This window comes from Euleptes europaea, chromosome 1 (genome assembly GCF_029931775.1).
Source record: "Euleptes europaea isolate rEulEur1 chromosome 1, rEulEur1.hap1, whole genome shotgun sequence".
In the NCBI taxonomy this organism is placed as follows: domain Eukaryota; kingdom Metazoa; phylum Chordata; class Lepidosauria; order Squamata; family Sphaerodactylidae; genus Euleptes; species Euleptes europaea.
This window is the reverse complement of record NC_079312.1, coordinates 113,688,677-113,713,513: the sequence shown is the minus strand read 5'-3', so window position 1 is coordinate 113,713,513 and position 24,837 is coordinate 113,688,677. Positions and strand designations below refer to the sequence as shown.

General features: G+C 46.1%; 1 protein-coding gene across 1 annotated transcript; it reads left to right on the top strand.

Moving 5' to 3' along the window:
- Positions 1–10,886: 10,886 nt before the first annotated feature.
- On the top strand, positions 10,887–24,170 carry BEST2 (bestrophin 2). Its single transcript, XM_056861651.1, has 9 exons — positions 10,887–11,038; positions 12,762–12,856; positions 14,764–14,997; positions 19,571–19,725; positions 20,156–20,233; positions 21,864–22,016; positions 22,196–22,276; positions 22,579–22,733; positions 23,597–24,170. Exons 1-9 carry the CDS (start codon positions 10,887–10,889, stop codon positions 24,168–24,170), a joined length of 1,677 nt encoding a protein of 558 aa, XP_056717629.1.
- The last annotated feature ends 667 nt before the right edge of the window (positions 24,171–24,837 follow it).

The following is a 24,837-nucleotide window of genomic DNA, read 5'->3' as shown; positions in this document are numbered from 1 at the left end:
AGGTGAGGGCTAGAGAGCTCCCAGAATTACAACTGATCTCCAGATTATATAGATCACTTATTTTTTTTATTTAAAACATTTATTCCACTTTTCGTTGAAAAAATGGCTGCGTTGGAAGCTGGACTGTATGGCATTATGCCCTACCAAGTTCCTTGCCTCCCTAAACCCCACCCTCCCAGACTCCACCCTCAAATCTCCGGGCATCTGTAAAAAGTAAACCATCCTGTGTCCTAGGAAAGGGATGAGCTAGCACTCCAAATAATAAATAAGCAGACCCCTGAATCTTCTCCTGCCAACTGGTCCCTCTTTTTTCAATGGAGCTCCAGCTTCCCAACCACTCCAGTCTCCAGCTTCCTCTTCTACAGTGGCTGGCTGTACCATCTGACCTGAAGACACCTTGATGTCCTGCCCACTTGCCAGAGTCAGGAATGAAACATTAGCTTCGTATCAAGACATTCTTTATGTTTTCCCTCCAAACTCACTGAAATATGCTCCATCCTGCTTGTGAGGTTGGGAACAAAATGTGGGAGCAATTCTGACTCCTAATTCACACAGTAATGCTGCAAGACAACCAGAAATATACCTTCCTTCCCTTTAAGAACATAAGAAAAACTTGCTGGATCAGACCAAGGCCCATCAAGTCCAGCAGTCTGTTCACACAGTGGCCAACCAGGTGCCTCCAGGAAGCCCACAAATAAGACGACTGCAGCAGCATCCTGCCTGGGTTCCAAAGCACCTAATATAATAGGCATGCTCCTCTGATACTAGAGAGAATGGGAATGCACCATGCCTAGTATCCATTTTGACTAGTAGCCATGGATAACCCTATCCCCCATGAACATGTCCACTCCCCTCTTAAAGCCTTCCAAGTTGGCAGCTATCGCCACTTTTTGGGCAGGGAGTTCCACAATTTAACAATGTATCTTACACAGTTAGGGTTGCCACCCTCCAGGTACTAGCTGGAGATCTGCTATTACAACTGATCTCCAGCTGACAGAGTTCAGTTCACATGGAGAAAATGGCCACTTTGGCAACTGGACTCTATGGCATTTAAATCCCTCCCCAAACCTCGCCCTCTTCGCCAGTGGCGAAGAGGGACCTGGCAACCCTACTTACACTGGATAACATTCTTCTTCTCTTAACATTATTCCCACCGCTCTCTAGGTCTGCTATATCTGGCTGCTTTGGCAATTGGACTCTATTGCATTGAAGTCCTTCCCCTCCCCAAACCCCACCCTCTTCAGGCTCCATCCCATAAACCTCCCATCGATGGCGAAGAGGGACCTGGCAACCCCATATATCTGAAAAGCTAATTTCTTAGGGGTTTTCTTCCTGAATCTCTTCCCCCTTCCTGTTACAACTAGGGAAGAGAACTCTGCATCCTCACCACCCTGTCTGGGAAGACCTTCCAGGCATCTCATGTCTCTCTCCCACCCCTCCCATCTCAATCCTCCCTCCAGGTTCTGGTGCCAAGCATTGAGAAGTGTAAAAGGTCAACACAGGGAGCAGAAGGCTAGGCTCCTAAGTATTTAAACACCAGCAGGGGCTGCCCGAGTTGTTTTTAAACACCCCGCCTTGCCTAAGAGCAGCTTTCCAAGTGGCATTTGGGTTCTGGGGAAAAAGGGTGTGGGCACTCTGGATCTTCCTGCTCCTGGGATTTTCTCACTGAAGGTGAAGCTGCAGTCCTGTACAGGTTAGTGTCCCATTTTTAAACTTCTTCCCTTCATCTCCAAGGATAAGGACATATTCACTATGTCCTTGTCTGGGATGGAGCTGCTTTTCTTACTATTAGCACCTTTGGCGTTCTGGTTCCATTGTAATCTTTCAAAACCTCAGCTTCTTCTGCTTCTATTATATTCCATTAAAATTATCAATTAAAAAAATTACCTATTGAGAGGTAGAGATGTGAAGGCTGGAAAGGGGGGCTCCAGAATTGTTTTTGAACAATTTTTCTTCCCTTTTTGAGTATTTAAAAAAAATCAATAGAAAAATTGGGAAATTTGTGGGAAGCACTGAAAAAAGATCCCACAATATATATTTTTTCTTTAAAAGGAGCTAAATGCTTTTTAAGGCAAAATTTTCTTCGATCAAAATATTTAGCATGAAAAAGTCTATGGACTCCTTTCAAATTTTTCACTGGGAAATGTCAGGGAGCACTAAAAAAAATCCTATGAAAGTTTTTTTCCCTTTTGCAATTAGTAAAAAATGGTAAGATAGTGTAGGGTACAGCAATTTGGAACTCTCTCTTGCCTTAGTATTACATATATTTGCAATTTTGCTTGTAGTAAACTAAGGTATGTATACTTTTAAATTCCATAAATATGTCAATTAATACAAGTTTATATGCTATGCTATAAATTAAGCACTTTATTCCATGAAAGCCACAAAATTGGTTTAGGTTTGATAGGAAACTAAATATTACGTATATTAAAAAAAAAAAACACCCTCAAATATTAAACAAAAAAACTGCCTTTCCCCCATGGCTTCAAAATTTCAAAATAATGTTACAGTTCTTCTGAGGGATGAGGGATGTTTCACATGCAGGACGGTTGGGAATGGAAAGAAGGAGACTGTACTTCTGAACCAGTATGGAGGCAGAGGTGATTGGTCCCAATTTATGTCTTGTAGTTGTGACTGTCTTGCCCTTAAAATTACAATCTCATCCTATAGATTTCCTTGGACAAATCATATGCTGTTATCCTCAGTTTCCCCATCTGTAAAATGGGGATATTGACAGTGATCTCTTGGCTGTTGTGATGCTTTCAAAACAGAAATGTTGAAATCTATCCTAGAAATGGAGCAATAAAGGCTGCGAAGTTATAAAAAACAAGAGAATTCCAAACTGCTGGGAGTTTTTTGTTTTGTTTTTTAATAGGCCAGTAGCAGAAGCAAGGAACAGTGGTCAACCTATCCTGTGCTGATTCTAGTATAAAAGATTTTACACTTTAGTTCTTACAAATATTTAATCAGAAATAAGTTTAGGATTGCCAACCTCCAGGAACTAGCTGGAAATCTCCTGCTATTACAACTGATCTCCAGCTAATAGAGATCAGTTCCCCTGGAGAAAATAGCCGCTTCGGCAATTGGACTCTATGGCACTGAAGTCCCTCCCCTCCCCAAACCCTGCCCTTCTCAGGCGCCATCCCAAAAATCTCCAGGTTTTTCCCAACCTGGAGAGGGGAAGGACTTCATTGCCGTAAAGTCCAATTGCCAAAGTGGCTATTTTCTCCAGGGGAACTGATGTCTATCGCCTGGAGATCAGTTGTAACAGCAGAAGTTCTCCAGCCACCACCTGGTGGTTGGCAATCCTAGACGGGTCATAGGCCTCTAACAAGTTCTCTGAAAAAGTGGCCACCCCTAAGTATGGATTTGTTTTAACCTATGTGTGTATGATCGTTGTGGAGATTGTGAATCACTGTTCACTAGGGATGCTGCTCACAGTGCTGTTAACTGCTTACTGGGATGTAGACAGTTGGATCTCACTCCTAGAGGTAGCAGGGCATCACGTATCCCGGGAAAATTCCATTGCAAGGACTCCAGCATGATTTTCTTCTGGTAAAAACTTGCCTCAGGCAGACCAAGCCTGTTGGCCAGAATGCTTTAATAACCCCAATTCAGAACAGTTAATACTTTATGGTTAGGGGTGCCAGCACTGAGTTGGGAAATACCTGGAGATTTTGGGGGTGGAGCCTGAGGCGGGCGGGTTTTGAGGAGGGGAGGGACTTCAACAGGGTATAAAGCCATATAGTCCACCTTCCAAAATGGCCATTTTCTCCAGGTGAACTGATCTCTGTCGCCTGGAGATCAGTTGTAATAGCGGGAGATCTCTAGCCACCACCTGGAACTTGGTAACCCTATTTATGGTCATTTTGGCCTGCAGACATCTCCCCGCACCACACTGGTGCATACTTCTTTTAGGGCTACCAGCAGCCTGGAGAGAAAACATCCTGCCCCTTCAATAAAGGCTTAATAGGATGTTACTTATCAGGTGATGTTATTTTCCTCCGTGCCATAAGCCATTTGACCCATTTCAATCTGGTTTCAGGCTTGGATTTGGTATTGAGCCAGCTTGAGTTGCACTTGCTGATGGTCTTTGTGGACAGGGGACAGTCTTATCTCTTGATACTGTTGAATCTGTCAGTGGCCTTTAATACAGTTGACCACTCCATTCTTAGCCACCGGCTTGATTATGGAGTTGGTATTAAAGGCATCCTCTGTTAGTCTCTTGCCATGAAAACCCCGAAAGGGGTCGCCATAAATCAGCTGTGACTTGACGGCACTTCACACACACACATTAAAGGCATAGCCCTTCGGTGGTTTCGCTCTTTTCTGTCTGAACAGACACAAAAGGCGAAAACGCACGGTCGCTTTAGCCTCCTTTATTCCCTGTTTCAGCCAATATTTAGCTAGGATCGAACACACGTTCAACTAAATGTATGCGTTCAATCCTGGCTGAACCCTGGCTGAAAAAGGGAATAAAGGAGGCTAAAGCGACTGTGCGGTTTTCGCTCAGAGAGTCTCTCTCCATTGGAGATACAGGAGCGACTGGGTGGAATTTGCGTTGGAGGGTGCCACAGGGTTCTATTTCTCAACCATGCTCTTTAATATACACATGAGGCTGCTGAATAGGGTTACCAACCTCCAGGTAATAGCTGGAGATCTCCCACTATGACAACTGATCTCCAGCCGATAGAGATCCGATCACCTGGCCACTTTTACAACGGGACTCTATGCCACTGAAGTCCCTCCCCTCCCCAAACCTCACCCTCCTCAGGCTCCTCCCCAAAAATCTCCCGCTGGTAGCGAAGAGGGACTTGGCAACCCTACCACTGAATGAGATTGTCCCGAGTTTGGGGGTTGGGTGTCATCAGTATGTATATGACACCCAGCTCTGTGTTTCATTATCCAAGCCTCCAGATGCTTCTACTTTGGTTGTGAACCGGTGCTTTGTGGCTGTCGTCAAGTGGCTAAGGCAGAAAAAGCTGGATCTGAATAAAGACAAGACAGATTTAATTCTGGTCGGGAAGGCCAGTATTCTAGAGGGACTGGATCCACGTGTCCAAATTGAATGATGTTGGCTTTTTCAGGGAAGGTTAAGAGATTGGGGGGTGCTCATAGATCCTGCCTTGCTCTTTGAAAAGCAGGTTGGCATGGGGCCCCCGGAGCATCTTCTATCAGCTGCATCGGATTTGCCAACTCTCTTGTTGTCTAGACTCAGCCGATCTGGCTATGCTTCTGTAACCTTGTAGTTGGATTTCTAGAATTCCACTCTGTGTGGGGCTTTCCTTGAAGAGAACCCAGAAACTACAGCTGGTCCAGAATGTGGCAGCAGCCCAACTATTGTTAGTAGCTAGGACAGGACTTTTTTTCTCCAGGTTGTTAGCAACCATAAAGTTACATTATTTTTGTTTTAGTTGCCCTCAAGGGAAAGACAAACATGATCTTTGGCTATTTGTTGAGAGAGAGAGCGAGGTCAGCTCACACAATAGCCTTAGATCTTTTGAGGGACGAAAAATGGGCTTTAATGAAAGAGCTCATTTAGGTAGTCTGGGAAGCGGGCCCCCTTCAAAGTTCTTGCCTGGTATTGTTAAGCCAGGAAGGTTTGATTGCAGTCTGCACAGTGGGGGAAATCTGATTTCTCAATTCAACTTGGAAAAACAAGCAGGCAAAAAGAAACTCTCAAAGGAATGCCTCAGATGCAGGGAGGGGGATGCTACCAGGCTGCGGCTGGTGAGGATCTCATGCCAATAGCTACTTCTGGGCAGGATGATACACTGTCATCTGACTAGTCAGACCTCTATCCAATTGCATTCTGTGAGACCCTTAACAGGAGTGGATTGCTATGCAAGGAAAGGGCTGTTGCGGGAAGACAGGACAGGTTTTTCCACGGAAAGTGAAAGGGACCCACTCATACACACATTTTTTACCATTCAGACTTAGTTGCCAGATGTTTCTACAAACTCAGTCGCAAAACACATCCAATATAACATGATCCAAAGGGTTATAAGCGTGAGGTGATATTTTTTCCCCATGAGTGCAGCTTGCTTCATGAGGCGCAAAGGCTGTAGTCTGGAAAAGCGCAGGCCACAATAAGCTTGCAGTCAAGATGGTTCCCAGGCAGAGGATTTCTCAGGTGTTGGACACACTGATCCCGCACCCATAAGCCACACACTTTTTGTGCTAAGCCTCAAACTGGTCTCCAGTAGTCCAAGCCAAAGGCCAAGGGTGCAAACCAAACAAGGGACTGTTATACCCAGCCCCTATAATTTAGCCTCTCTTTCTCCTTTTTTATGTTTCTTGTTCTTCCAGTTTCAGACTAAATCGTGCTACCAGCAACGTGGGGAGCTGCACTATGAACATAACTTAAACCTATAAGATGCCAGAGTGGTAGGGTTGCCAACCTCCAGGTATTAGCTGGAGCTCTCCTGCTATTACAACTGATCTCCAGCCAATAGAGATCAGTTTCCCTGGAGAAAATGGCAACTTTGGCAATTGGACTCTATGGCATAGAAGTCCCTCCCCTCCCCAAAACCCGCCCTCCTCAGGCTCCGCCCCAAAACCTCCCACCGGTGGCGAAGAGGGACCTGGTGACCCTACGCAGAGGTTTCTGATGTCTCTCTTTAGTCTCTTAACTAAGTAACAACAGCCTTCTTTCTGGGATTTGTTTTGTATGAATTCTCACTATGAATGGTTTAGGAATGCTGTCAAAGTGTGGAATCCCAGGCCTGGCATTTAAATTTACCCACCTTGTAACAGACAATACTGGGTCGTAGGGGGGGCGGGGGAAGACTTCTGTGCTCCCAAAAGTTCTACCGCTTGTAATTTTGAATTGAGACTATTAATGATGTATGCGTTCCTCAGACTAGACACTGCAAAAGGCAGTTGCTATGCTGATTGCTTGTTCCTTGGTTGTTGAAACTGATCTGAGAATTTAAATGGAATGTATGCAATTTGCAGAACAAGTCCTTAGCTCCTAGATCTTCTGTCCCACAAGGGCAGGGCATGCAAATGGATCATAAAATGCAGTGTGAATTCAACCCCTTGGGAGAGAAATTTGGTACTCCTGTTTTTAAAAGAGTTGTCTTCAAGAAAGCCAACCAAGTTACCGTTTTAGCCAACCAACCCATAGGTTTTTAATTGATGCATGCTGAGCAGTGAATCATTCTATCCTTTGTAAATTTAATTCCGTCCAGATAAATACTATAATTTCCAAACAACAGCGTGAGAATGTGTTCCTCTGGAAAGATATGATGCCATGCAACATCTCCCCCTCCCAGTCAATTCAGACCCCTCATGTTGTGCTGATACTTGCAATTGGCCATTTCTGAATTAAGACCAGGGTGGCAGTGATGGTGATGGTTGTCCATCATTTCGAATGTGTATATTCTATAGCATTATACCCCATCAAAGTCCCTCTCTTTCTCAAGCACCACCCTTTTCAGACTCCACCCCCAAAATCTCCAGTATTTCCCAACCCGGACCTGGCAACCCTAGAGACAGAAGTCACTCCGGCACCTAGGACCACCTGAGACCCCAGATCTACAATTGCAGTGGGGCTTTTGATCAAGTTGAATGTCATAATTTTAAGCGTCTTTCATAACTGACCCTAACTTACCTGTCTAGAACCAATTCACCTTTGGAATATTGTAATGCACTCGATGCTATTTCATAATCTGTTCTGTCCTTTCATGGTAAAGCTTAGTATGGTAACCAATACAAGGGATTGGAATGGCACTTGCCTCAGGGGAGTTCCAATGCTAAACGGTATTCTCCTTGGCATCTTTTCAGGGTCAAGAGTTGCTCTTTAGTTGTTTGTTTACACTATAGATTGGAAGTTAATGGGAGTGGGTCACACCCATGCTCATTTGTTTTATGCATACTTCTTCATTCATTTGTCTTATGCATACGACTGGGACACGCCTGCTGTCTCTTACATTGCTTGACCATTTGACCTTGATCTAGAAAAGGATTGTTTTTGTCTTGCCTTGTTGTGGGTGAGGGTGTGTATGTATGTATACTATGTATATGGATAGATTTACTTACCCAGGTGACTGTTTCATGCATTTGTTGAAATGGGCTTTGGCCCACAAAAACTTGTTCCAGGATAAATATATTAGGCCCAGCAAGACTCTTCGTAGGTTTTGTCTGCTGCTTGTGAGAAATTTGGGAGCAGGAATCGCAACTCCATATCTTCTCAGTCAAGAGGGTGGCCAGGTCCCGCTTAACCACCAGCAGGAGATTTTTGGGGCGGAGCCTGAGGAGGATGGTGTTGGGGGAGGGGAGGGACTTCAATGCCATAGAGTCCAATTGCCAAAGCGGCCATTTTCTCCAGAGGGAACTGATCTCTGTCGGCTGGAGTTCAGTTGTAATAGCAGATCTCCAGCTACTACCTGGAGGATGGCAACCCTGTCCATGATCTCTGTGCAAGCTAATCGCCAGATCAAATCCAGTATAACTGTTGCCAGCTCTGCGTTTGGAAATACCTGGAGATTTTGGGGTGGAGCCTGAGGAGGGCGGGGTTTGGGGAGGGGAGGGACTTCAGAGCCATAGACTCCACCTTCCAAAGCAACCATTTTCTCCAGATAAACTGATCTCTGCCGCCTGAAGATCAGTTGCAATTGCAGGAGATCTCCAGCCACCACCTGGAGGTTGGCAGCCCTACACAGAATGTAAGTTTCCACATGGTCTTCTTAGCCATACTGAGACAGGCTACAATACTTCCCATTTGGTAGATGAGATCACTGATGCTGAAAGAGAATTATTTACCAATGGCAGCTGGTCTCCCACCGTCAAAATTCTGCGTGCTGTGACACCTGGGAAGTTGATTCCTGCCTGGTTGGAAATAGCTAGGGTTGCCAACCTCCAGGTAGTAGCTGAAGGTCTCCTGCTATTACAACTGATCTCCAGCCGATAGAGATCAGTTCCTCTGGAGAAAATGGCTGCTTTGGCAATTGGACTCTATGGCATTGAAGCCCCTCCTCAGGCTCCACCCCAAAAATCTCCCGCCAGTTACGAAGAGGGACCTGGCAACCCTAGCATCACTCCAGAGAGGCTACGTGCCCCAGACTCTATTCCAGGCAATTTGCCACATGCTTTCTTCGCAAGGTCCTTTGGACTACGTTGGAATCACACCGGCTTCTGACACAGAGTTACTTAAAGCCGGGACCGCAGAACCGCAATATTTAAATTTGCTGATGAAGAATCGAAACGTGTTCTGACCGGTTACACGTCCGTCTACCCGTCCCCCTGTCTCTCTGTCCGCTTTCTCCCCCCAGTGGGGTAATCATCAAGAGACGGCACATGCCTCCACAAGTAATTTCTCTTACCCACCTTTTGGGTCAAGCCCCGCGCTGACGGGACAGAAATTGCCCCGTATCCCTCTAGGAACGTTCGCCTCCTTGGCGCCAATTGGCCCCATTCTGAATGGACTGTGAGCCTTATAATTTCTTTTGGAACGGAGGTTTTCTTCCCCTCCCCACTCTAATTCTCATTGCGGCTTCTCTGAGACTAAATCGTTGCCCGCATTATTTTGTGTTTAACAACTTAGCACTGTTGCATCAATTGCTGTTTTCAAACGGTTGTGTTTGTTGCGCACTTGTGTAAATTATTGACCTTCTACAATTGTTGTAGCTCATTAACTGGCTTATCATTTTCATCTTTATTTTCATTTTTAAGTTGTGCCATGTACAAATTGACATTGTCCAAGATGAATTGAATCTTTGGTGTGTTGGCGTGCACATTCTTTCAGATGAATGAATCCTTATTGAGTTTTTCATGAAATTTTTGTACATATGCAAGTGGTTTTTTAAGTTGATATCTAATTGTTGGCTAACACTAGCTCATAAATTGTATTTCTTTTCACTTGTAAGCTTTACAGCGTTGTTCTTTCCTATTTATAGAGCCCACGTGCTGCTAATTGTTATAACCTCCAGGTAGTAGCTGCAGGTCTCCTGCTATTACAACTGATCTCCAGCCGATAGAGATCAATTCCCCTGGAGAAAATGGCCGCTTTGGCAATTGGACTCTATGGCATTGAAGTCCCTCCTCAGGCTCCACCCCAAAACTTCCTGCAGGTTACGAAGAGGGACCTGGCAACCCTAGAAATAGCATGGAAGTACAGGCTCAGTCTGATCTCTGGGATTTTGTTTTGACTGGATGCCTGCATAGGAAGGGCTGTCGATATCCTTCCCATTTAACCGTGTCTTTTACAACAGAACAATGAAAGAAAACCTACCCTGTGTTTAACTTTAGCTTGCTCCTCTCTCTGCTGGAGATGACATGATTCTCCTAAGGTAGCAATGAAAAGGGTCATTGGAGCAATTTTCTGAAATGTCTTATCAGGAGTAAGGCTAGGTTTTGCCAGCTCCGGGTTGTGAAATACTTGGGAGATTTTGGCGGTGGAGCTTGAGGAGGGCGGAGTTTGGAGAGGGGAGGGACTTCAGTGCCATAGAGTCCAATTGCCAAAGCAGCCATTTTTTCCAGGGGAACTGATTTCTATCGCCTGGGGATCAGTTGTAATAGCAGGAGATCTCCAGCTACCACCTGGAGGTTGGCAACCTTAAGTAAGGCCCTTAGCTAGCCAAAGGGATTACCTGTGTGTAAAGCAGCATCAAGTCACAGCTGATTTATGGTGATCCCTCATGGGTTCACCTGGAGAAAACAGCCGCCTTGGCAATTGGACTCTATGGCATTGAAGTCCCTCCCTTCCCCCAAACCCTGCCCTCCTCAGGCTCTGCCCCAAAAACCTCCAGGTATTTCCCAACCCGGAGCTGGCACCCCTATGCAGAAAGCAAGACAGTGCTGCTGATGGGGGTGCTTTTAGTCATGGAGACCTAACCCTGCTTCTCCCTGCGCAGGAGGCCCACTTGTGTTCTCTGTGTTCAGCAATGACAGTGACATACACAGCCCGGGTGGCCAATGCCCGATTTGGCGGCTTCTATAAGCTGCTGTTGCTCTGGCGTGGAAGCATCTACAAGTTGCTCTACAAGGAGTTCCTGGCCTTCTTTGTCGTATACGTGGCACTCAGCGTCACCTATCGGTAAGTGGACACGTTGGAGACACACTCATATTTGTGGCAAATCCCAACACTAATTTATTTATTTATTTTTGTATTTCTAGCCCTCCCTCCCCCGGCAAGGCCGGGCTCAGGGCGGGTTACAACACCAAAATTTCCAATATAACAATAAAATATATAAAACCATAAAACCACAGAACAACCCGATTAGTTTAAAAGATGGTCGCCGTATATAGGTGCATACTGTAGCAGGTATATAATCGGTGCATACTGTAGCAGGAACCATAATATATAATCGGTTCGGCTATCCACCCTCAAATAGGTCATAAACTGAGGGTGGGGAGTAGGGAGGCCAGCGCAGATCTTACTTAATCCCGCAGGGCCCTGATGTTATTCGGCAGAGCATTCCACCAGGCCGGGGCCAGGACCGAAAAGGCCCTGGCCGAGGACAGCCGCACATTTCTCGGGGCGGGGACCACCAACAGATTATTGTCAGCAGAGCGTAATGCTCTTCGGGGGGTATACCAGGAGAGACGGTCCCGAAGATACAAGGGTCCCAGACTGTGTAAGGCTTTAAAGGTTAAAACCTTTAACACACACGCACATGAAGCTGCCTTATACTTGGTCCATCAGAGTCAGTATTGACTACTCACACCACCAGCAGCTCTCCAAGGTCTCAGGCAGAGGTCTTTCACCTCACCTAATTGCCTAGTCCCTTTAACTGGAGATGCCGGGGATTGAACCCAGGACCTTCTGCACGCCAAGCAGATGCTCTACCACTGAGCCATGGCCCCTCCCCATACTGCTCAAGGACTGGTGATACATCTTCTGTTTGGTCCAGCTACCCTTGAAACAACTCCATAAAGCAATTCTGATTTCCTAAGACCGTTTATTTTTAGTGGGGTTTGTGGAGGGGGGAGGGTGTTAAATGTATAAATCCGGCACTCCCCAGAGGGCCATCTCCACCTCTTTTTACAACAACTATAATTATGTCGTTTCGGACTGATCTGGGAATAACCAGCAGTCAGTCAGAGCCTACAGAAGAGAATGGGCTCCTCTTCCCCCCCCCTCCCCCAGGAGGACTTGTTTATGTGGCTGTTCCTGCTCCCATTTCATCGTGGTGTTGAACCTTAGAAATATTGGTAATGAGAGGTAGTGTGTGAAAGTATCTTCAGGCTTCCTGTCTCATACCGTCTGTCAAGTCCCACCTGTCTGAGTTCAAATCCTACCCCCACCCGTCCACCTGATTTTCAGCGCTAGACCATAAGGACATATTTTGCCACCCTGCGACCCAATTGGTTTGGTCCAGTTTGGCTCTCACACTACGGTGGTTGGTTTGTTTGAAAAGAGCTTCCATATGGCGTCCTGGTGCCTTCATGCACCTTCTGGCTTTTCTCCTGCTTTGCCACCATTTTTCCTAAACCTGCTGATTTTGTAAAAAAAAAAAGAAAAAAGACTGCAGTCAAAGCGGGAGAGCTGCCGCATGGATGGGAAAGTACAGATTTCTATTTTTTTTTTAATTTTTTATTTCCCCAATATTTATGTGTGGATACATCCTAATGTTTACAGACATCCATTGTTTCCATTTCAAAGCCTGTACTTGCCCTTCAGGTGAGACTCTCCTCTTGCATGAGTGTGAATGGGTGGGTCCTGGCAAGCTTGTCCTTGCGTGTACATGTGGGTGTGAGAAGCCAGCTGTGAGCACACACCCTCCTAATCCTTGTCTCCTTCTTATTCCCACTTCTAGCTATGTCTTAAGTGAAGATCAGAAACGGTATTTCGAAAAGGTGGTCATTTACTGCGACAACTATGCCAACCTCATTCCTGTCTCCTTTGTTTTGGGTGAGATGCTCAAACACCGATCCCCTTCCCATGGGAGCAGATGCTCCACCCTGATGCCTGTGTCCCCATCTAACTCCACCTGAAACTGGCCGAGCTTGTTTTGTTGTTTTCTCTTTGCCTGCTGCATGGGGTCAGTGGGCAACACAGAATAAAATTCTAAGTGAACACAGGAAGCTGCCTTATACTGAATCAGACCTTTGGTCCATCAAGTCAGTATTGTCTACTCAAACCGACAGCCACTCTCCAGGGTCTCAGTCAGAGGTCTTTCACATCACCTACTTGCCTGGTCCCTTTTAGCTGGAGATGTCGGGGCATTGAACCTGGGACCTTCTGCATGCCAAGCAGTTGTTCTATCACTGAGCAAAGAACCGCTACTGGTTTGGGTAGACAGTCAAGGCAAGGCACAGCAGAGGATAATATGGGCTTTAATAGCCCTATCTGAAAACTGGTTAGAATGTGGATGGTTAATATATGTATTTAAGAGCCCTGTGGTGCAGAGTGGTAAGCTGCAGTACTGCAGTCAAAAGCTCTGCTCACGACCTGAGTTCGATCCCAACGGAAGTCGGTTTCAGGTAGCCGGCTCAAGGTCGACTCAGCCTTCTGTCCTTCCGAGGTTGGTAAAATGAGTACCCAGCTTGCCAGGGGTAAAGGGAAGACGACTGGGAAAGGCACTGGCAAACCACCCCGTAAATGAAGTCTGCCTAGTAAACGTCGGGATGTGACGTCACCCCATGGGTCAGTAATGACCCGGTGCTTGCACAGGGGACCTTTACCTTTACCTAATATATGTGTTAGTCATACATCTAGGAAGAGGTACTGGAGCTCAGAGCTATTTGAAAGCAGTGCCCTCTACCCAAGTAGCTGTTGGCCACTGTGTGAAACAAGATGCTGGACTCGTCTGAACCAGCAGAACTATTCTTAAAAAGGTAAAGGTGCAAGCACCCGGTCATTACTGACCCATGGGGTGACATCATATCATGATGTTTACTAGGCAGACTATGTCTATGGGGTGGTTTGCCATCGCCTTCCCCAGTCGCCTACACTTTACCCCAAGCAAGCTATGTACTAATTTTACCAACCTCAGAAGGATGGAAGGCTGAGAATCCTCAACCCCCAAGCCTAACCCTTTGGCAGGCTTTCTCCTTTTACTTCTCAGATTCCTACAGTACCATTTACAAAGTGCTGTTGGCTTGAGAAGTTTGGGCCCCATTTCAGAATTAAGAGGGTCATGTTGTTAGGCCAACATCTCAACATAAATGGTTCTGCTGAGATCCAGGATAGTTTTGTCAGTTATGTAAGAGATCTGCCAAAGCATAATCTCTGTAGGTAAAGGTAGTCCCCCGTGCAAGCGCCGGGTCATTACTGACCAATGGAATGATGTCACATCACTATGTTTACTAGGCAGACGATGTTTACGGGGTGGTTTGCCATTGCCTTCCCCAGTCATCTACACTTTACCCCCAGCAAGTTGGGTACTCATTTTACCAACCTCGGAAGGATGGCTGAGTCAACCTTGAGCCAGCTACCTGAAACCGACTTCCGTCAGGATCAAACTCAGGTCGTGAGCAGAGCTTGGACTGCAGTACTGCAGCTTACCACTCCACGCCACGGGGCTCCTAAAAGTATTCTTAGCCCTGCTCAAAACTAGCTGAAAACAGTTCCCTGTATCCAGGAGCCTGTTTTCTTAATCCTGCGTATTTTGGGGCTGACTTTGGTTACTCACTGAAGGTGGAAAGGCACTTTGCAGGTGTTCAGATACATTCTTACTAAGTTGTCTGTTTGCAAGACTGAGCTTGAGTTTGCAGAACAGGTTCTGGGCCTGAGCCCAGGCCTTCAAGTTAGCTCACATCGGACTGTTAAGGGGCCAAGCTTTACTGTAACCCTCCCCTTCTCCCGGGTTCATTCAGGCTTCTATGTGACACTGGTGGTGAACAGGTGGTGGAGCCAGTACACCTGCATGCCGATGCCTGACCCGCTGATGTGTGTCATCTCTGGGACTGTGCAAGGCGGCGACGACCGTGGCCGGCTTTATCGGCGGACACTCATGCGGTACAGCAGCCTGTCAGCAGTGTTGATCCTGCGCTCAGTCAGCACTGCGGTGTTCAAGCGCTTCCCTACCATTGACCACGTGGTGGAGGCAGGTGAGTGCTTCACAGACTGACAAAGTAAGAGAATGGGAGTACAGGGATGGGAGGGTGGAGGGAAAGATGGCAAGGGGACCGCTTTCGATGGTACCCTACCTCCAGTGTCAGGGCTGGTCATATAGCAGGGCTTAAAAAACTGTTTTCTAATAGTGATGCTCAGAATACCTTTTAATCTGTTGTGGGGAGGGGATTGTTAGCCACTTTGAGACTTTTAAAGGTAGAGAAAAGTGGGGTATAAAAACCAACTCCTCCTCCTTCTTGAATGCCACTAATATCGTTGAAATAACTGGAAGAGAATAACTTGTAAGTGGAATGTATTCTTTAGCTAGCATTCGTCAAATTACAGAAGCAGAAAATACAAAAAAATAGAACGTTAACTGTCACTTGTGGAAACAGACTTAAGAGTAGCTAGATGAATAAAAATGACTGAAGGCCTGTAATCATCCTTGATTCAATCATATGAAAATGTGAGCCATGCAGTAGAAGCTAAAGATCATTTGTCCATGAAAAGAGTTATGGGTCAGGAGTTATGGAGGAGGAGGGTACAAGGGAGCATAAAAGATCTGAGACCCCTCAAATGGCTCTGAATATAAGCAACAAAGGTGAGTTAATTTGCTATTCTTGCAGCAAACCAGGACACAGCGAGCAAAGTTGCCCCTCAGATAGTACTCAGAGGAAAACCTGAAGAAGTGAACTGTGACTCATGAATAGGGTTGCCAACCTCCAGGTGGTAGCTGGAGATCTCCTGCTATTACAACTGATCTCCAGCTGATAGAGATCAGCCCACCTGGAGAAATTGGCCGCTTTGGCAATTGGACTCTATGGCACTGAAGTCCCTCCCCTCCCCAAACCACGCTCTCCTCAGGCTTCGCTCCCAAAATCTCCAGGTATTTCGAACCCGGAGCTGGCAACCCTACTCATGAAAGCTCATACCCTGCCAGAAATATTGTTAGTCTTCAAGGGGCTTCTGGACTCTTGCTCTTTTCTGCTGCTACGGACAGACTAACACGTCTACCCATTGAGATCTATCCCCATAAAGTGAGAGGGAAGCAGAAAGGCTCAACAAAGTTAATGAATAGCCAAAAAGAAAAGCTTTCTGTTATCTCAAGGGTGCACAAAAACCACTACTTGGTACATTGACTTTGGTGCTACTTTGCACATGTGCCGTGATAGAAGTTTCTTTGAAACATTAGATGGAACAAAGGAAAGAGAAATTGTACATTGCAGATGGAAAAATCGTCTGGGCTGAAAACATTGGCTCTGGGATGTTGTACTGCAAGCTTCCAAATGGTGAAATTCGAGAAGTAGGGTTGCCAGCCCCGGGTTGGAAAATACCTGGAGATTTTTGGGGCGGAGCCTGAGGAAGGTGGGGTTTGGGAAGGGGAGGGACTACACTGGGGCATAATGCCATAGAATCCATCTTCCAAAGCAGCCATTTTCTCCAGGTGAACTGATCTCTATCAGCTGGAGATCGCTTGTAATCCCAGTAGATCTCCAGCTAGTACCTGGAGGCTGGTAACCTTATTGAGAAGCCATTGTTATAGATTGCTTGTATGCCCCAAGGTGAGAGAATAATCTTATCTCTGTAAGACAAATGACAAAGAGAGGAATAAAAGCCACTTTTGGAGATAAAATGTTTTTATCAGAGACAACGGTGAATTAATTGCAACAGGTGAGGTGTGTGAGGATTTATACAGACTTCAGTGTCATAGAGAGAAAATAAGCTTTGCAAAGCAATTCTAGTAATCACTAGAATTGTTCCAGATTGTGGCATAGAAGATTGGGTTATAGGGACAATTATGCAATAAGCCATCTTGAAAGCAAGAATTTAATGAAAGGGATGCTAATGACCAAATGTGCTGATGCAAAGAAGTATATATGCTGCATCAAAGCAAAGGGGACTAGGCCAAGCTTTAAGAAGCAGGGCACAAGCCAAACAGCATCCTTGAGGGCTAATACACAGTGATAGTGCACCCATTAAAACTCAAACGCCTAATGAAAATAAACATGAGCTAACCTTTATTGATGACCGCTCAAAATATACTGTGATCTACCTACTGTAATTAAAGAGAAAAGTAAAGTACTGGGAAAACTGAAACATATGTGGCAACGGTCAGTAACAGATTCCAAAGAAAGCCGCTGGTAATCCAGACGGATAATTGAGAGGGATACATGGGACATGAGATGACAATTACTTGACAGAACAAGGAACAGAGCACCGATTTACAGTCGGTTAAGATCCGCAGTGTGATCGGCTGGAGATCAGCTGTAATAGCAGGAGATCTCCAGCTAGTACCTGGAGGTTGGCAACCCTAAGCTGTGTGCATGCTGCTGCCTCCGAGCCCCAGGTGGAGCCCAAAGGTGGCGGCAAGGACCTGGCAGAACTGTGAGCCAGGACTGGCTGGGCCTATGTCAGCTTGCAGCTCTGTGCACACAGCTGCCTCCTCCGAGCCCCAGGTGGAGCCCAGAGGCGCATGGCTTGCGCAGAGCTGCAAGCTGGGCTCAGCTAGGCCGACCCTTGCATGCAGCTCTGTGCCACCGAGAACCCAGATGCGGCAGCAGGGGAGTTCTGCACCAGCCTCACCGTTAGGGTTGCCAACTTCCAGGTACTAGCTGGAGATCTCCTGCTATTACAACTGAACTCCAGCCGATAAAGATCAGTTCCCCTGGAGAAAATGGCCGCTTTGGCAAATGGAGTCTATGGCATTGAAGTCCCTCCCCTTCTCAAACCCTGCTGTCCTCAAGCTCCACCCCAAAAACCTCCCACCAGTGGCAAAGAGGGACCTGGCAACCCTACTGACCAAGCAGGTAGGCAAGGGGGAGGGGAGGGGGAGAGAGGGGAGGGAGTCTTTTAAAAAATATATATTTCAATTAACATTTTTTTACACATACACATGCCCATTTGTTTACGAATTGGGCTTCTTCCAGGGCAATCAATTAACATTTTAAAATAATACCACAATAAGTCAATATCTAACATATATGCTTAGCAATGCTAATACTAATTAATACATCCTCTAGTTGCTTCCAGTTCTTAATTCCAAGGTTTTTATTACTAACATTATAAACTTATGTCTAATATTTCTGTTTTATTATAACTTCATCTCTTATTTTAACTCTCTGTATAATCTCTATTCATTGTCTATTCTTATAGTTTCCAGTTAGCATACTCAAAATAACATTCCCATTTCTTTTGAAATTCTTCCATCGTTTTTCCTTTCAGCGTGTTGGTTAATTTGGCCATCACCGCATATTCTGTCATTTTCTGTTACCATCTCTCTAATTCTGGAACATCTTCTTGTTTCCATACTGCTGCCAGGACCACTCTTCCTGCAGCCGCCATGTAACTGAATAGTTCTTTATGGTTCTTTTCCAAATTTTCCATTTTTTTAAAAATGGCAGTGGGTTGAAGCTGCCTGAAAATATTCGGCATGATTCAAAGATCTGCTTTTCGGCTCCCTTTGAATTGTCACCATTTTTTAAAGAAAAAAACCCAGAATATACCGAAAAGGTATTTTTTCGGGGTGGGGGGTTGGGTTTTGGTTCGGCTTTGCTGAACGCACACCCCTAATAAAGACTGACTTTCTACACGGAGAGATAAAGGAAGATGTTTACATGGAACAAACTCAAGGATTAGAAACCGATTTATATCTTTATTTCCACTATCAAGTACCATAATTCCTAAATAAAGCTTTCTCTACACTTTAATTAGTTTGTGCAGCTCTGTTGCATAATCACTCAGCCAACAAGAACTCCCTGGTTAACAGGACCAGGACCGACATGGGAGAGGGAACTTGAGGAGAATGTAACATATGGTTGTGTGTGTGTTAAGTGCAGTCAAGTCGCTTCTGATTCATGGCGACCCTATGAATGACCATATGGTTAGGCCACTTAAATAAAAAATGCTTTCTCTTCTAGATCTGTGTGCAAATTACAAAGATTGAGCATCTATGGAATTCTCTCTCCTTCCCCTTCTCAATCATTCCCTCTACTCCCCTCTAAGATTCTCACTCACTCTAGTGCCCATCAGGACACATTTCACTTGATCGACATGTACATGAAGGGAAGAATAAATACCAACTAATGCATGACATGGAAGAGGCTGTTTCCAGGGGCAGATCTAGGTTTCCAAGATGGAAAGAGAGCAATGGAAAAGGCAGAGGTGGCCATTATGGAGGACTGGCCCTCATCCTACTTGCAGAGAGGGTTGCCAGGTCCCTCTTCGCCACCAGCGGGAGGTTTTTGGGGCAGAGTTTGAGGAGGGCAGGGTTTGGGAAGGGGAGGGACTTCAATGCCATAGAGTCCAATTGCCAAAGCAGCCATTTTCTCCAGGTGAACTGATCTCTATCAGCTGGAGATCAGTTGTAATAGCGGGAGATTTCCAGCTACCACCTGGAGGTTGGAAACCCTACTTACAGAGGCTTTGCGACCCACAGGTTGGGAAACACTGCAATAAACTATACTGAATAAACATTGTGAAATCACATGACTGAACCTACTCCATGGATACAGCTGAAGGCTGTGCAGTCTTAGCCATTCTCCCAACCTGCTCTCTGTCTCTGCTTTTCAGGGTTTATGACGCGGGAGGAGCGCAAGAAATTTGAGAACCTGAACTCTTCCTACAACAAATACTGGATCCCTTGTGTCTGGTTTATGAACTTAGCTGCCCAGGCACGCAAAGAGGGCCGCATTCAGGACAGTCATGCACTTAAGCTGCTCATGGAGGTGAGGCTGGGATCTCCATCATGAGAGCCTGTGTGTTTTCATAGTTTGAATGCTGAACTAGGAGGTGGGAGATGCAGGTGCATACCCCTGCAAGGAATCTTGCTTGGTGACCACGGGCCAGTCATTCTCCCTCATTCAAACCTACCTCACAGTACTGACGTGAGGGTAACAAGGAGAAGGGCGAACGGTGTACACTGCCCTGAGCAGCTACCCTTGTCGCGTTTGGTGTCTTGACGGAGACTGTGTCTCCCTCATCCCGTGGCCTACGTTTTCCTCTGACTCAAGGGGCCTTACAGGGTGACCTGAATATTGAACAGAGGGAAGAGAATGGCTTTTCTATGTCTTTCCTTGTTCTGGAAACATGTAAGAGCTTTCGCTCAACAGATGTTTCCATGTCTCACATTTAGTAATGGCTGTTCTCTTTGTTCAGGAGTTGAATATTTTCCGAGGCAAATGCAGCATGCTCTTCCACTACGACTGGATCAGTGTACCACTAGTCTACACACAGGCAAGTTACGGACCTCACTGCTGAACGGTGACTCGTCTCCCACTCGTGAACAGGGGTTATAATGTACATCTTGTGAAGCAGCTTCAGCTTTTGTGTACCCTTTAACCGCCAGACCAGGCTCTGTTAAAGGATACAAAGGAAGCAATGCTTAAGTACATGTGCTTCTTCTCTGCCAGTACTTCTAGAGGCTGAAACTACATCTTACCTTATCCAGCCAGCGTTTAAAAAGATCACGCAAATGTAGGGACAGGGGGAGAGGCCACTTGTAAGGAAGAATCGGCATGTGGGAAGGGGCGCTTGTCCCCTCAGGCTGGGCTTACTTTGGGTTTTGGAGCCCAGCTGGAGAGAACATTAAAATTATCTGAGATACATTTGAACAGGAGAATCGGTATGTGGGGAAAGGGTTAAACGCTTCCCTCTCACATATCAATTGTCCCCTGCACACGCCTTAGTTCCTCTCACACAGCTGCACAGAGAGAAATGGGGGTGTCAGGTGATTCTCTCGTGCCACAGTTGGAATTCACCTCAGAGCCAAGAAGGCAGACTCCAGGAATCTTTTCTTCAAGTGAAAAAGTGTCTACCTCACCTCTTTGCTGATGAAGGAACTACCATATGTTGAGCTATAGAGACTATTTTGTGCTCCAAAAAACCAGCCATTGACCCAGGCCTGCCACTGCTGCTTTCTTCAACTGGAGATGACACTGTGTATGGAATAGCAATTCACAGACACCAGTATTATGTGGGACATATGCAATTTAGATCCCCTAAAGTGCCTACTAGTCCAGAATAATTACTATTCTCTAGTTGTGTGCCCACAATCACTACCATGTACTTCTGATCAATTTCTGTAGATCAGTTACCTTTAACACACACAAATCATTTTTGGATTAAAAACGTGAATAGTTCCTGTTGTTTCCACATTCACTTGGGAAGTGGTAATTATATTAGTAACTCTTTATAGAATGTGGGGAACTAGCCACTTGAGATTTATCAATCAAGAATGTGAAGGTGCTATCTTGTGCATGAATCCAAAACTTAGAATTCTTCTATATAAACAAGGGCTGGAAGCGTGTTAACATTCATTCTCTTACTTCTTGCTTAGCTAACATGATAAAAAAAGGCACGCTAAGTGTGATCTTTGAGTTAATATCTGCCATTAAAAATCTGACTCGGCCCTCAACTGTATCTAATACATCTGGAATATACTGGGTTAAAATGAATGGAGTCATAAAATGGGCAATTAAACAAAATATGTGGGAGGTCCTCTATTGAACCCGTGGAACAGGGCCTTAGATTATGGGGAATTTTTTAATATCTACCAGGGTATAAGCTGAAGGCATCATTTGAAATCGTGCCGTTGTAAATGCTCCCCTTAGCCCTGGGTCCAAAAGTTCCATTAAATAATTTGAGAAGAGCTTATTCGTGTTAACATTCATTCTCTTACTTCTTGCTTAGCAACACTGAACTCTTGTGTACAAAAAAACGATTAAGGCTAGGACAAACGGTGTGATTCTGAGTCATTCTTGCATACTAATCCAAAAACCACAGAGCAGGGAAATCTTTAAACCAGTGCTCTCGGAATGCTGTGACACCACAGTCGTTTTACCTGCCCCTTCTCCTGCTTCCACAGGTGGTCACTATTGCAGTGTACAGCTTCTTTGTAGCTTGTCTCATTGGGCGGCAATTCCTTGACCCAGACCAGGGTTATAGAGGACATGATCTGGATCTGCTTGTCCCTGTTTTTACACTGCTGCAGTTTTTCTTCTATGTTGGATGGCTGAAGGTATGACAGGTTTAGATGAATTAGGGATGTGGAAGCAGATGGGGGGGTCAGGTGATTCTGGAACGGTTACCGTGTTTGTTATCACGTTGTTGTGGCAACAAATAAGGCAAGTGGAGGGATGACAAAGTCTAGCCTAGAAGGAGAGTCTCCTCCTTACTGTGAATATGCATCCCATGCAGGTGGCTGAACAACTCATCAACCCTTTTGGGGAGGACGATGATGATTTTGAAACCAACCTACTGATTGACCGGAATTTGCAGGTCAGTCCACCCTTCTTCTGTTCAGAGCCAAAGCAGCTGACTTTGTAAGCAAAGGACCATCTCCATCATCCATTAATTACAAACCCTTGTAAGCAAAGGACCATTATCATCCATTAATTACAAACCCTTGTAAGCAAAGGACCATCTCCATCATCCATTAATTACAAGGACCATCTCCATTATCCATTAATCACAAACCCAAGACTAGGGCCTAACGATACGAAGGAGTGCTAGTTCTCAGCTCCTGGCCGTGGCCCCTCTTGCTTTTAAAAGGTCTCATGTGGTCCTCCCTTTGTTCCCAGGTATCCATGATGGCTGTGGATGAAATGTATGGGGACCTTCCCCTCCTGGAAAAGGATCGGTATTGGGATGCCTCAAATCCTCGAGCCCCGTACACGGCAGCCACGGTTTCCATGCTGCATCAGCCATCCTTCCAGGGATCCACCTTTGATATAACGTAAGTGCTAGAGGGCAGGGTAAGGACCTTCCATAAGAGCAGATCAGACCAAAAGTCCATCTAGTCCAGTGTCCTGTCTCCCGCAGTGGCCAACCAGGTACTTGACCAACAAGATTGCATAGTGTTTGAGGCCTTCCCCGATGTTGCTCCCTGGCACCAGGATTCAGAGGTTTACCGCCTCTGAATATGAAGGTTTAGTCAGAATCACTGGATTCAGAAGATCTTTGTTATGGGAAAGACTCCCTTTTCACAGCTGCATGAGGTGGGTGGGGATCGAGGTTGTACTATTGGGGGAGTGTCCTCTCAGAGAAAGGGCAGCTGGCATTTTCTTCACATTCTGTCTGGTGTAAGGTAAAATGTCTTCTTGCACAATAATGGCTTCAGAACACCCCACCTTGGTTCACCACTGACGGTAATACTGTTCTACCACAGCATAGTGTTTGAGGGCTCAGTGACAGAGCATCTGCCTTCCAGAAGATCCCAGGTTCAATCCATCATCTCCAATTAAAGGGACTAGGCAAGGAGATGATGTGAAAGACCCCTGCCTGAGACCCTGGAGAACTTAGGGGAGGGGCTGTGGCTCAGTGGTAGAGCCTCTGCTTGGTGTGCAGAAGGTCCCAGGTTCAATCCCCAGCATCTCCAATTAAAGGGACTAGGCAAGGAGGTGATGTTAAAGACCCCTGCCTGAGACCCTGGAGAGCTGCTGCCGGTCTGAGTAGACAATATTGACTTTGATGGACCGAGGGTCTGATTCATTATAAGGCAACTTCATGTGTTCATGTGAAAGTCACCTACCTCAGCAGTCGTACTGCATACTGGGGCAGCTGAGTTGGCTCCCTCTAATATCCTTTCTCGGTTCACAGCCTGGCCAAGGAAGACATGCAGTTCCAGCCTCTACGGAACGAGGGCCTCGATCATGGCCGCAATGTACCCGCTCACCTCCTGAACCGCTTCCTTGCCACGGCCCCCGCCCCTGGCGGCTTTGGGCGCCGACTGTCCCTGCTGAGGCGCAAGAACAGCTGCGTCTCTGAAGCCTCCACGACCTACAGCTGCCTCTGTCAGGATACGCAGACCACAGACTGCAGCTGCGGGCCTCCCGGGCAATCCGTGCCTGTCAACAGTGTCCACTTTGAGGTAGATGGGGAGCCCGACCCTGACGCCGCTGACTTAGCTGCAGACCTGCACGACGACCTCCCTGAGGCCCCCGATGACCGGATGAATGACCCGACTCAGAGCTTGCCCAGTCAAGAGGCCGTGTCCCTTCTGGATACATCTGTGCCCGCTACAGCTGACGCCTCTTCTCAGCCTTCCCCAGACCATGGTGCTTCAGATGCTCCCTTCTTTCACCCCACAAAGGAAGCACCCAGTAAGGGCCTCCCCACAGTCAGCTACCCCCCCTGGCTGCAGAGCCCCATTGAGGAAGAAAACGTGGCATGAGTTAATACTTCAGTCTTGACAGATCTGACTGATGCTAAATCAAGGGTTGTCCCATAATTAGGGTACCATTGGTTTCAGGGGCAGCAGAACCTAGGGGACCAACGTAGTGAGACTGGTGTCGCCCCCTTTGCAGCGGAGGGTGCCAAGAAAATTTATTCACCAGCCTTCCTCTGAGAGAGCTGGCACTGGACAAAGATGCTTGTAAAAAGCCACCTGGGCTGCGCACCTCTCTCTACTGGCATACAGTTTATTAAAACGGTCTGTGACCAGTTAAATATCCGATACATAAAGTAGAAGATGCTCCAAAAGAAGCGGCGCAAGTATCGTATAATACATTCTGTACATTCAGTATATCCTTAAGCAAGTTTAACCAATTTAAAAACCAACAATAATGCTATACACAGGAATAAAATGGAGGCTGAATGAAACTCTCTACTGGCATATTGTGGCACAGGCCCACAGCACAAGATAGAACAAGAGTAATCCGATTCTTTCTCTTTCCAGCAACGCACACACCCTTTCCATTGGCTCTCACTTTGATTTCTGCAGGTTCTAAAGCGGTCAGAGATGGACACAAGGGCTGCTCTTGCAGTTTCCATTCTGTGCAGGGCTGGTCTTAATCCTTCATTGTTTCTTAATTCTTCTTGTACAGTAATCAGGTGAGGGG